Source organism: Lissotriton vulgaris, chromosome 3_1 (genome assembly GCF_964263255.1).
Source record: "Lissotriton vulgaris chromosome 3_1, aLisVul1.2, whole genome shotgun sequence".
NCBI lineage: Eukaryota > Metazoa > Chordata > Amphibia > Caudata > Salamandridae > Lissotriton > Lissotriton vulgaris.
In genome coordinates this window covers 1,034,776,297-1,034,789,840 of record NC_141689.1, presented here as the reverse complement: position 1 = coordinate 1,034,789,840, position 13,544 = coordinate 1,034,776,297, and the positions used below count along the sequence as shown (strand labels likewise).

General features: G+C 42.5%; 1 protein-coding gene across 1 annotated transcript in view; it reads left to right on the top strand.

Annotated features, from left to right (window-relative positions):
• Positions 1-2,199: 2,199 nt before the first annotated feature.
• USP53 (ubiquitin specific peptidase 53) overlaps positions 2,200-13,544 on the top strand; it is a 349,409-nt gene continuing 338,064 nt past the window's right edge. The window contains exon 1 of the mRNA XM_086961441.1: positions 2,200-2,554. Coding sequence (XP_086817567.1) covers positions 2,408-2,554 — 147 coding nt within the window. The 5' untranslated portion in view covers positions 2,200-2,407. The remainder of the gene's footprint in view (positions 2,555-13,544) is intronic.

Here is a 13,544-nt window from a genome sequence, read left to right as displayed (position 1 = left end):
AGTAGGATGAGGGCCACTGTTTCTCCGTTGTCCAGTAGTGTTCGGAAGTTTCGGTGCTGTGTTTGGCTCGAAAGCCGGATTGTGAGGGATCGAGGGAGTTGTTGGATTCCAGGAAGGCGGCGAGTTGTCTATTGATGGCTTTCTCAATGACTTTGGCCGGGAATGGGAGGAGGGACATGGGGCGGTAGTTTTTAAGTTCGGAGGGGTCTGCTGTGGGTTTCTTCAGGAGGGCGCTGACTTCGGCGTGTTTCCAACTTTCTGGGAAGGTAGCAGAGTTGAAGGAGCAGTTGATGACATCACGGAGATGGGGTGCGATGATGGAGTCTGCTTTGTTGTAGAGGTGGTGGGGGCATGGGTCGGATGGCGAGCCAGAGTGGATGGAATTCATTAGGCGGATGGTGTCTTCAGTGGTGATTGGGTTCCAGGCGTTGAGGTAGTTGGAGGGCGGTTTAGGTTCTGAGGGGGGTGGAGAGGATTGTTTGTTGGAACTGTTTTCGAAGCTGTTATGTATGTCGGCAATTTTGTTGTAGAAGGAGGATAACGAGTCGCAGAGGTCTTGGGAGGGAGTGATGTCGTTTGAGGCTGCGGTGGGGTTGGTGAATTCTTTGACGATGTTGAATAGTTCCTTGCTGTTATGGGTGTTATTATCGAGTCGATTCTTGAATGCTGATTTCTTGGTGGATCGAATCAGCTGGTGGTGTTAGTGGGTGGCTGATTTGAAGGTGGTCATGTTGTCGGTGGTTGGGTTTTTTCTCCATGTTTTCTCGAGAGTACGGCATAGCTTCTTGGATTTCTTAAGGTCATTGTTGAACCAGGGGGCTTTTTTGTTGTCTTGTTTGGTGTGATGGTTTTTCAAGGGTGCTAATTCGTCAGCGCTGTGAGTGATCCATTGTTTGAAATTGATGGCAGCTTTGTTTGGGTCCGATGAAAGGGCGGGTGGGTTCTGGTTGAGCGATGTGAGGAGTTGGTCGGTGGTGATTTTGTTCCATTTTCTTCGGGGAATCGGTTGTGGGGGGTTGTGGGTCGAGGTGGTTTTGTAGCTGAAGTGAACACAACTGTGGTCCGTCCAATGAAGAGCTGTGGTGTGATCAAAGGAGATGAGTTTGCTGGAGGTGAAGATTGGGTTGAGCGCATGTCCGGCTACATGGGTGGGGGTGTCAACAAGTTGTTTGAGGCCAAGATTGGCCAGGTTGTCAAGAAGGGTGGTGGTGTTGCTGTTGTTTTTCTTTTCCAGGTGGAAGTTGAGGTCTCCTAGTAGAATGTAGTTCTAATAAATAGTGAGTGAATGAATGAAAGGATGAGAGCCTGGGCACATTTATAATGCCGCATTTAGTGCCTAAACTCACCAGTGACTGAAGAGGTCCTTCAGTGATAAGCCAGACCTGTTGGAATTGCCAATACATGGCATGCTCCCAAAAGTGGGCCTCTGGGAAGCAAATTATAATAAAAGAATAAAAAAATGGAATCAAATGAACCCCGTCAAATTACATGACCCAAAACAATGGAACCTCGACAAATAAAGCGCTACACAAACAAGACTTATGTAAGACAGCAGAAATAACACGGTCTTGTTCCTCTAGCTAAGGCAACAAGACACTGAACCTGTATAGCTCGTGAACTGCAGTGTGAAACGAGACCAAGGTAAAAGGACCGAGAAAAGGAATGTCTCACTCGGCACTGGGACCGCTGGCAAGAGTGGCGTCCATTGTATAAAGATAGCATTTGCTGCTGAGCCTTGCGAAGCAGCACCATTAAATTGGAGTAATAGTGCCATGTTTGATGATTGTTTTCATGGACGGCCATATAGTTATCTTTAGAAGTTAGTAGACATTATAAAAATAAAAATATAGTTTATTTATATTTGGTCATATAATTAAACTAGTGCCACAAACTGGCTGTCACTTTATATAAACATTTCAATAAAATGTTTGCTTTCGTGATTCATGTTTAAAAAGAATCCATACAAACGCAATCTTTAAAAAAATAACAAAACACGTATTTCCTGGTTTTGAGATGGCCGCCACAGACTCTATTAGTAGGCCGCCTTCTGTGAATGTCTATTTTCCACGTCTGAATCCCGTTTCGCCCACTGGGCATCCACCGCGGTTTGTTTTCAGCACAGCTGAGAGGAGCAGGCTGTCTCCAAGAGGCGTGGTCAAGGAGTTCCCCGCCCACTGGCGGTGATTGGCTACTGCCCCCGGCCGTGTTGACAGTAGAACACTGCCTGACAGCCGCCAACGAACACCGGGGCAGAAGCTTGTGCGGGAACAGTAGCGCTACAGCCCCAGGGGCACCATAGAAGGCACGCAGTGGAGACCGTGGTGCGCGAGACATCGGCACGCGACATGTCGGCAGGCGACGGCGGGTAGAGCACCTGACTTTCAGACTTTTCCTGGAAGGTGGGAGAATGGCGTGGGTGAGGTTCTTCCGGAGGCCCGGTGGGAGCAACCTGGGCAAGTCGTACCAGCCCGGGAGCATCCTGTCCCTCGCGCCCACCAAGGGGCTCCTGAACGAGCCAGGGCAAAACAGCTGCTTCCTGAACAGTGCCGTACAGGTGAGACGCGGGAGGAGGGCGAGCTCAGTCCTGGGAGAACTAGGGCTTCAGGGAGGAGTAGTTTGGGGAGCTATTCTAGAGAGGGAAACAGTGCCCGCTTAGTTGGAAGATTGCTGCCTTGGCTACGTTGAGAGAGGTGCCTGCCTGCGTCTTCTTGACTCTGCCAGGAGGCTCTCTAGCTCACAACACGACAGGCCTTACACTGACACCCCCTATTCCCTGCCGGTAGCACCAGCCCGGTGCCCAGCTGTGGACAGTGTTCGGGGCTTGCGTTTGCATTGCACGCCTATAGTACTTCATTTTAGCAGGTGCCTCATTCAGAGTTTTTGAAACCAACGATACCACTTCTTCGGTAGGGGGAGAGACTCTCCAACGGCACAGACAGGTCGCGCCAGTACGACCTGGCAAAGTTTTGCTGCCATTCCTGCACCGCAGGCCCGCACTTCCGCGAGGCACCTGTTGACAAAAGGGGAGTTCCTGTGTGTGTGAGCTGTGCGCGTTCGTAGTATTTGATTCACTACATTTTTTTAAAATCTAAAATACAGTGTTCCATTACGACTTGTTCACCTACGATTTGTAAACGCGCTTCTCCCCTCCAGGCCCCTCTCCCACCTTGTTAGACAGGTTCTCCGAGGCCACTTCTTCCGGCTTGAGGAATGTGCAGCCTGCTTAATAGTGTAGTTGTACTCGTAAGGGCCTATGAGCGCTATCCATTTCTTGCCCTCGTGCTGTTTTCACAACTTCTCGAGCTTTACCTTTGTTGCTCTGGCGTCATCACCTTTTTGTGGGGACCGTGCAGTGCACCCAGTGCACCCCTTTTAATTGCAAGCAGCACGTATGAACTGTTAAGTTTATCACTTTAACAGTGCACTGGTGCAAAACTAAGCAACAACAACTGTGGTTCTTTTTCAGTTTGAGTGACAGTAGAGAAAAAATAATTTAACTAATAAGGCATATTACAGTAACATTTTATACCGGAAATAACGATGGTAAATTACGTCTGTTTATGCGATGGATAAAATGCCACAAATACATTGCTGTGTTCCCTAATGTTCAAGCAGGCTGTGCCCCAGCCATGTGGGCAAGTCATGTTGCTTTACCATAACTGCTATGTTTGGGTTCTGTGTCATCAAGGCAAACCTACTGTAACATAACATCCTAGAGAAATCAAACACTCTTAAGGAATGCTAGATTAAGTAAAGTACGTACATTATAAACGGGAACGACATGGTTTACAATAACTTTAAAAAACATTTTAGGCAAAGGGAACCTGCAGACCGGAAATGTTTAATAATATGGAAATGACGGATAGGCCTGAAAGGAGAGGTGTTTTTAGAAGACGACTGAACGATAATGAGTATGGGGTAGTTTGCCCATAATGCCTGATCGTACTGTTTCTTAAGACTTGCCCAATATTATTTTCTACGACTGGGTTTTATATCGACAAACCTAACAGTAGGTTTTAGGTGCTATGCCATGCATCTCCGCCTTACAGTATTTTTGCATAATAATGATTAAATGCAACATGGTTATCTTTACCCGCTTCATCTTACCTGGTTTGTTGAATCCAATTGTTTACCTTTCATACTTTATTTAGTATGTGACAACATCTTTTAAATTATTAAAAGGAAATTGAAACAGCTGTGCTTTCAGTGGTGTCGTTAGGGTTTGCAATAACCTCAGAAGTTATTTTAATTTACAGTCGAAATTAAGAACATAACACATAACTTCATTAAAAATGCATAAGATAGTATGCGATGCAGGTTTCGAAATACATATTTCATGGTTGAAACAGATTTTTTTTTTTTGCAAGCCACATGTAGGCATTTATTTAAGGTATCTGCCGATTAATCTATTGTCGTTATTGTACAAGGGATTTTCCTTTTACTGTAACCTTGGAAAATATTTTGAAGTTTCCACAAATAAAGTGGATGTTGTAGTTCTGTGTTCCACTATACTAATTGTACTGAATTTTTCAGCGTTTGTTTACATGTTGCATCACTAATTTGCGTTCTTAAAGGTGTATTTGCTTTCCTTACAGTGACAACATTTACGTACCAAAATAGGGTTGTAATTTAAACAAGTATTTGATATTGCAAATTACATTTGGATGTAGTGTTAAATTTATAGAGATGCCTCTAAATGAAATTCATGTCTATTTCTAGGATTTATAAATGGCATGTATTTCTCAGAGAAAACACTTAAGGTGATTCGTTTTTGACTGAATGCAAATGGTCAAAAATAATTCATAGAAAAGCATCAACATTAGAACGCGGCTGTCACCAGACCATGTTTTTCCCAACTTGCCTATTTTTGTGTTCTACCTTCAGACCCACTACATTAGGTTACTAGTGCTGCTCTGTGAGTCTAGGGGATGATACCTTAGAAGTAAGGTTCACATTAATCTGTGTTTTAAATGGTGTGAAGTTACTTTTTAACCTTGTCAGAATTATTTAGTTTAAAAAAAAATTTGATGAAAGTGCTTACCAATACTTATTTATTTAATATTGTGTGTCATTGAACCCTTTTGCATTAGAGCAACACACTACCTAACATGTATTGAAGCCCCTGGAATGCCAATGCACATTGTTGTGTTTACTTTTTGTGTTTCCCGATGAAGGTTTAGAGTTTAAGCTTTCAGATGACTAGTATAAGTCCAGATAATTTGTCCATTTTGTGACTTCACCTGCCCACAGACACAGCATGCAGAAAGCCATCGTTGAATAAAGCCGCCAATCTATACTTTTTTATCCTAGTAGTCTTAGCATATCCGTTTTTTTGTTTATTTCCTAAAGGTTGGCAGTGCCCTAATGCTGCATCCTTCACGCAAGCATCATATTTTCTTTAGCATTGATGTCTCTTTGCATATTTCTCCTCTTGCAAAGCAATGTTTTCCTGCTCTCCATAGACTTACTAAATGGAAATTGCACAGGTGTTTTGGGGTTGTTAGAATCTTTGTCTATAAAAATTTGCTACATGAAAAGAGGGGAAATTGGGTTCAGGAGTTGATGCCGCCTTTCAGAAGTAATCTAAAGAGCTAGCCTGGCGCAAGTTTCCTCAGGAATGCACTACATCGAGAAAGATGTTTGAGTATTGTGGCTTCACTAAGATTTAGCCCTTATATTGATAACAATTGATCACATTTACACCATTTCCAAAAGAAAAAGCAACCTGGATAATTCCAGTATTTGACAACCAGATTTTACATTTTTTTTACTTTACCTCAGTTGTATTGTCCTGTGCACCATTGAACAAACAGAATCCTGTGGCTCAATAGGGTAAGTGCTTATAGCAAAGGACATGGCCCAAATGCCCAGTCATAACACTTTTTAAGAATGCATTATTGCACTTCTGTTTGGTTGATGGTCCCTTTTGATATCAGAAGGCTTCATGCTAGTCTTTCTAGTCATATCATTTAAAAAATATTTTGACTCACACTCCCTAGATTGTGTAAGGTTTAGCTCCATTGGCAATTTTGAAGCACCAGAAGTCCTGTGGATAATCTCTATGAATATGCTAATCACTATCTTTTCTGAATATATGTTTAACTACGATGCATCTTATAAATTAATTTTTAGAACCACTTGACAGACTTGATAAGGAGCCTTATACTGTTTTTGAAATATTGTTACCTCTTGATTTTCTTATCATTTGGCACCTAAGCTCCTTGCAGGTTTTAAATCTCATTTTAGTCCAAGTAATCATTTTATGAATTTGCTATGATTCAGTCTGATTGTATCACTGTTTAGTGTGTAACCTAATAATTAATCAAGAGCATTCTGACATTCTTACGCTAGTTGTATTATTTTACCTAATTGAACAAATAAAAACATTTATCGGGTATCAGAACCACTGCAGATAAAGGATTGAGAGGAACTTTATAACGGAACATCAGTACTACATAAACCACCAGTGGAGTATTGGATGGTTGAATCTTCCAGGAGAAAGGATTATATTTCAAATATCCTGATAAAGGTAGTAAAATAAATGTTTTTTCATGTGTCTGTTCACCTAAGTCTTTTCAGACACTGATACACCCTTTTCCTTTTGTATCACATCCTCTCTAAGTACCAACATCTTTCTTTTAATCAGCTTATGCCTGCCATTGACCGAACATTGTCATAGGTATCTTGCATCTGTTTAACGCATAGGAATTTTAAATGAACCGAGTTGAATAGATTTTGCAGAATGTAAGCCTTTAGGGGAAAAATCATTTGGAATGCACAATAGGCCTCAAAACTGAGGTTTAACCAGAGATGCCCTACTGAAAACTGTTGATGCAACAGAACGATCAGCTGTTGAAATAGTGGATGTAGTGTGCCAGCAGAAATGGCGCATTGTACAAATTGAGTTTAAACCCTTTCATCTGACCCCCACTCCCAACACAGACACACACCTAAGCTATGCGTTAGATTTTGCAGGCCATATTTTCTGTCTAGATTTCTAGAGCATAGATATGGTTATTTTGGGCATACTGGTAGCAGAGCTGATCAGTTTTCGATGCAACAGAGAGGGTTTGAAAGAACATATACCCTTGTGGAATCCTGTACAGCTCCAGGGCCCTTGGCAAAGAGAAGCAATCTTTCTTCTGTCCCCGAAGCATGTTAGTTAATACACTAGTGTTTCTAGTCTATGACCATTTTAATTCTCTTTGCTTAATAAATGTCTTTTCAACCGTGTCATTGAGCTGTGGCAGGGGACTTTCTCTTCTCTTTTCTCATGAAACATTTATATGGATTGCCTCTTGAGACTCAGTCCGTGTTCTTTGATGGATTACCCTATACATTTAAACCACCTATATAATGTTTTATTACAGTGATTACAAATCCATAGCACCACATTGAGCTTCCCTTGCACCGCATTGCACTGCCTAGCACCACCTTCATAGTCTTATTTTTATGGTAGGCCACTTTAACTGGTGCATTGTCTATGATTTGACTGCCTGTAATATGACTTTGCTGTCCCTGAGTTTGCTCGAACTATAAAGTAATTATTTATCCTCAATGTGTGCCGTACTAGAACACCCTTTTGTTTGGCTCCTAGAGTGAGGGACATGATTGTTCAACCCAGATGTTCTTACTTACTCGTTATATTATGTTTTATTTCTTATTGAGATGATGGTGGTTTAGTTATGGTTTCCGTGGATGCTGCAGCGGGCGTTTTGAGCCGGGTTACCTGAAGGGCTGACAGTTTTTCATAAATAGATTATACAGTGTTCACGTCACCAATGTCATGAAACCCACGCTTCTGTAGTTGCCAGTTAACAGTTTAGCCTGCATCTTCTTAAACGTGCTCTGTGTCTTTCATACGTGGGCACGTAAACTCCGGAGTTAACGCAGCCACAGGCTTTAAAGTCTTTCTGAAGTATAGACAATTTTGCATAAGGGCAGTGTTTCATTGGCGCAAACACCACCGCCTTTCATAAAAATGTTGCCTATAATCATTCACAGGTATGTATGAATCCGCATGTAGCATTTTCAGTAGTGTTGATACCAATTCTGTTATCTGAAATTAAAGGTTCAATTTCCCTTTCTTAGCCATTAAGTGATGCGAGACATGTATTTTATTTTGTATACTACAAATCGACATCACGTCCAAAACAGTTCATGAAATGTAAGGGACTGCCAGGCTCTCAGAAGCCTTGAAGATGTAAGAAAGGCATCTCTGCATGGATGCAAATCGTTTAATGGAATTCGTTCGTCACTTTTCAGTGGGAGGCTGGTGAGTGCATGCATTTCTTTCTTTTTATTTCAGCTATTGTCCCAAGGGATTTTCCAAGAAATGCCACTGCATATCCGGAAAAAGACCAGAACACCTAATCAGAGAGGAGAGTTAATGCTTTGTAAAAGCTAACTAGGATAATCTCTTCTCACAAGTTTATAATTGTAGCTTTTGTTTAGAGAATTATTCTCCCCCTTCCTCATTTTTTTAACCACACATCTGAAAGGAAGGACTACAAGTAAATTACTGTTGCGCTCGTTGCTGCTAGCATGCAATCTATCAGACATCCTCATATTGCAGAATGCTGATTCCTTTCCAGTAATGGATCGCTTTGGTTATTTGTTGTGGTACTGAGATGCAGTCAAACTGCACTGTGGGAATGAGAGAGTTGAGCAGGGCTCCAATCACTGTTGGTGAGACAGTGGTTGGGATTTATGGCACTATGTGACAAAGCAACTTCACTTGGCAAAATGTAAAGACAATTTGGGTGTTTTTTTTTTCTTTAGTGTTTTTTTGCTTCGATCTGCAAGGTGAAACTTGAGTTTGATTTCATCGTGTTCGCCGAGTTTCTCAGCATGTGTTGTGCATTTATATAGATCTTCAGACTGCTCATGGGTGCTGCTGCGCATTGGTGAATGGGTGGAAGGCTGTGGCACGGGGGAAGCACTTGGTTTGTACAGTGTTGTATTTTTTTCAGTTAATTCAATTTTTATTGTTTTGTACGTAAGAGTGAGAACAAATCATACTGTATACAGAAATAATACCCACAATAACGTTGTGTAGATAGGTGTAGTCTAATAGTAACATTGATTTGAACGAGGTATTTATGATTCATGATGATATTCTGAAATGAGAAAACCAAGTTACTTAGTTGAGAGTATCAGAGTGTAGTGTCATTCAGTGGTGATAGAAGAGATTACACACATGCTGAGTTTATGCATAGGCATGAAAAATGGAGGCAAGGGAAAGGTGTGAGAAGAATAGGAATGAGGGGTATGAATGTGAGGTGAGGTGTGAAGAGGAAGGTGTGGGAATAGTAGGTTGTCCATTTATAAAGGGTCTCAAGGAGATTTATCGGCTCCATAATGAATGAAAGATTTGGAGTTGGCAGATATTATGGAATTTGGGGTGATTTGGTATCTTCTGCATATTTTTCCAATGTAGCACAAATGTTCAGTCTGGGTTTGGTTGAAGATAGGAAAGTGGATAGGTTATCGTCAGCACCTCTTATGAATTGTGTCCAAGGTCTGCTGTGAACCTTTCTAATTATGCCAGGGCTCATACTATAGTAGGGTTTAAATTCTAGCCTTTTCCTTATTTTGCCACCTTTCCACAAATCTACATACTGTGGCTGGAGGTAGCGTTAAGCAATAGTTCCAGAGTTGGAATGCCCTTCGAAAGATTGGCAATTTACGCCTGACAATGGCAGAAGTAAAATGTCTTCCAGGATTGGTTGGAGGGAAAGTGAACTTGTAAACGCTCAACAGATGAGCAAATCTACACCTGCTTATTTGCTCGTGCTTAAAAGTAGTTCACAAATATATTCTAAGAGTACGATTTCCTGGCCTACTTCAATAAATTGTTGTGAATTCATTAAATCCGCAAATCTGCAATAATGCAAGGGCATATAGCATGGGGGCCATGGATCAGAGCAGTCGGACTTAACTCGAAGGTAAAACAAGTATCAAGCATTTATCAGTACCAAAACAGTTAATAAGTAAGGGAAATTACACAATGAAAACCCCACTCCAATTTATAAAAGTAATATATATTTTTATCTTTAAATAGATCCCAAAATGACAAGAATCTTATGTAGGAAACCAGAGTTATGATTTTTATTGAAAGGTTTTCATAAATTGCTGCAACTCACTCAAAAATGTTTTTGATCACTGCTTTACACTTGTAGCGATAGTCTAGGAGCCTCGCTTGAAAGTGTCCTGGCAATAGACAAAGTTTCAGGCTCACCATGATGGAGCGTGGGTCAAATACATAGTCGGGTTAGTTGACGTCAAACTTTTACCTTTGCTCTTAGATATGTTTCTGGTTCTTTTTCTTGACAACAGGCTTGTCGGTGGAGTTCCCTGCAGCTTGAGTCCGGTGTCAGAAAATGGGCGAACTCCAATGGTCTGGTGGGAGCCCTGGTTCTCAACAGAAGTTCGGGCTACTTACAAACGGGCAAAGTAGCTTGTATGAGCCTCTAGTTCAGTGGCAAAAAACATGATCTTTTAGCTTTAGGCTCAAGTTGCAGTTTTGTTGGGAGAAAGAGTACACTCAAGCACCGACCAGGGGTCCAGGGCCTGGGAGGGACCTCATTAGGATTAATTAGGGCTCAATCTCATGGGCTGCATCAGCGGAGCCCAGGACAAGTCCAGCAGTAACTGGTCATTTGGGCACTTTGTAGGTGGACTCCACTCACTGATCATTGATTCAAGTGGGAGCAAGTCCAGCCCATGGGGTATCTCCCTACACCAAGTCAACAGCAGGAGCAGCCCCTCTTTCTGAATTCCAGTCTTGGTTCAGCAGTTGCCGTTTTCTTGGTGCAGCCTTTCTTTCTAAGTTCCATACGTCCACCAGGTGCAGTTCATCCTATGTTCTTTCCAAGTCTAATAGTATTCTGAGGCTGATACCCAAGGGTGCTGCTTTCATGCAGAGTTTGTGTTTTGGGAAATCTCGCTATTTATTGGGGTAAAAATCCCCACAAGCATCCCTACCCATTGTTACATCACATCCTTTGTAATTGACACTTAACCCCACAGGGCACGTCTCTGCCCCAAACCAAGATTTAAAAACCTTTCCTCCCTTGTGTGGAGCTGTGGGCACACTCCTGAGGTATGTTCAGTATAATGAACTTCTTCTGGAACGATGTTTCTCCCCTTTGGAAGAGATGCCAGCTTGTCTACCTTCACTAAGGAGAGGGCAAGTAAAGGCACTAAATGTGACCTGCATTTGCCTGTAACAGGAGACTAGCCCCTTTAAACTTGGCCATCCGTGGCCACAGCCCTCTGGCCCTCCTGTTAGCAGGGGTGATGAGGGGGAGGGGGGGTCAAGATAACACCTCCTCCCACCAACATGACTTTTGTTCACCTTTCCTGGGTGTCAGTCACAGCCTCAGGCAGTAGGTTGTCTAACTACTAGAACTTTGGGGCATGGAAGTGGTGATTTTCTAAAGTTACATTTATATTATTACTTTAAATCCGACTTCAGCAGTAAGATGTGTTTAATGTAACAATTAATTTGATACATTGACGTGCTATATTTGGTGGTCCCGAATGGAAGTTAGCACTTGCAAGTGGGACTACCAGCCTTGCTGCAGTGGAAATGACAATGGCGTATGTTCACTTTCAGGTCATGTAAAACATAAAAGGAACATGTCCTTTTAAATATTTATCACCCTGCCTTCAGGGCTACTAAGGTCTGGGTTTGACTTATAATTATTAAAAGGAAGTTTTAGACTTACCAAAAGGGTTTAGTTTGCATGGCATGTTGGCAGTTTAAAAACCGACCTAGAGCCATGTTTTTCCTTTGCCACTGCAGTGGTGTCACAATTAAGCACTGCAGCCATTGCTTACATTTAACTTACGAGTCCTGGGAACACTTTGTACCATGTAGCATGGACTTATAGGTAAATCAAATATGGCAATAATGTATTAGCCAATTGCACATACATTTTGATGGCCCAGAGTACAGGCACATGGGCCTGGTATGCAGGGTCCAGTGCACCTCATCTCAGAGTAAAAAAAAAAACAGCAGTTCAGTCCAAAAAGGGGGGCAGGGTGATCATACAAAAAGAGTCCTTTCCTTACACAATCCATATCTAAAATGAGTCACTGGCATAGGCTAACATTAATTATTAATGGGTAGTGTAATGTCTTAAGTAACATCCTCCCAATATCTTTGCATCTGTTTAGGGCAATTTCATTTTGGGTTCTTAATCCCTATTTTAAAAGATTTGACTCCGCCATTTGTAAATTTCTTTTGGAGATATCGGAGAGCTCATAGATCTATTCAGTTCATTAGCTACCCTTACAGTAGGGGGGGGGCTGGTCATTAGCAGGTTTTAAAGCAGATTTTTGGGTGGCCTTTGCACAACCTGTGGTACTGTGGTCTTGTAATGCATAACTGCAATAAGATTCAACCTATATATTAATTGTCCATCAGCATAAATATTTATTTTCTTGCCTCCCTGGCCATACATATCGTAACTACATTAAATGTGCACAGTTAGAGCTGATTTCAGATGCAATGCAAGGTAGATTTGGAGCGAATGGTGTCAAAAGTATCAAATTACTCCCATCAATTAATACACACCGTTCAGGTCCCTTTCTTACCATCTGTTTTTCAAATCACCATTTGTGCTAGATGTTATAATAACAAGTATTTACAATGCAATGGTTTCACCTTTGGAAAAGTTAGAGCTATTGGCATTGTAAATGACAACATTTGTATTTATGTGTTGGTTTTGAAAACAGATAAATAAATGGCATTGTCATTTACATTGCCATTTGCTTAATCTCTGCAGTCACTCTGCAGTCCCTAGCACTCCCTAGTCACTCTGCACTCCCTCGCACTCCCTTGCACTCTGCAGTCCCTAGTCACTCTGCACTCCCTAGCATTCTGCAGTCACTCTGCACTCCCTAGCACTCCCTAGCATTCTGCAGTCACTCTGCAATCCCTAGCACTCAATCTGCAGTCCCTAGCACTCTGCAGTCACTCTGCACTCCCTAGCACTCTGCAGTCACTCTGTACTCCCTAGCACTCTGCAGTCACTCTGCACTCCCTAGCAAACCCTAGCACTCTGCAGTCACTCTGCACTCCCTAGTCACTCTCCACTCCCTAGCACTTCCTAGTCACGCTGCACTCCCTAGCACTCCCTAGTCACTCTGCACTCCCTAGTCACTCTGCACTCCCAGGTCACTCTGCACTCCCTAGCACTCCCTAGCACTCCCTAGTCACTCTGCACTCCCTAGCACTCCCTAGTCACTCTGCACTCCCTAGTCACTATTCTATTCAGATTTGGTAGAGCGCGACAGCTGCCCCAGCAATGAGGCGTCCCGGCGCTAAGAACCCAGGGTCCTAGTCTGAGTAGAGGGAGCCAGGCAGGAGGGGGGTTTTACAGGCAAGGGAATAGGAACGTTTTAACTGCTTTCCGGAATACCGGTAGGCTGTCAATGGAGCGAATGTGTTGTGGTAGGTCGTTCCACAACTTGGCTCCGAGGAACTTAAAGGAGCGGCCACCCATGCGGCTGAGTTTTATGCGTGGGACGCGTAG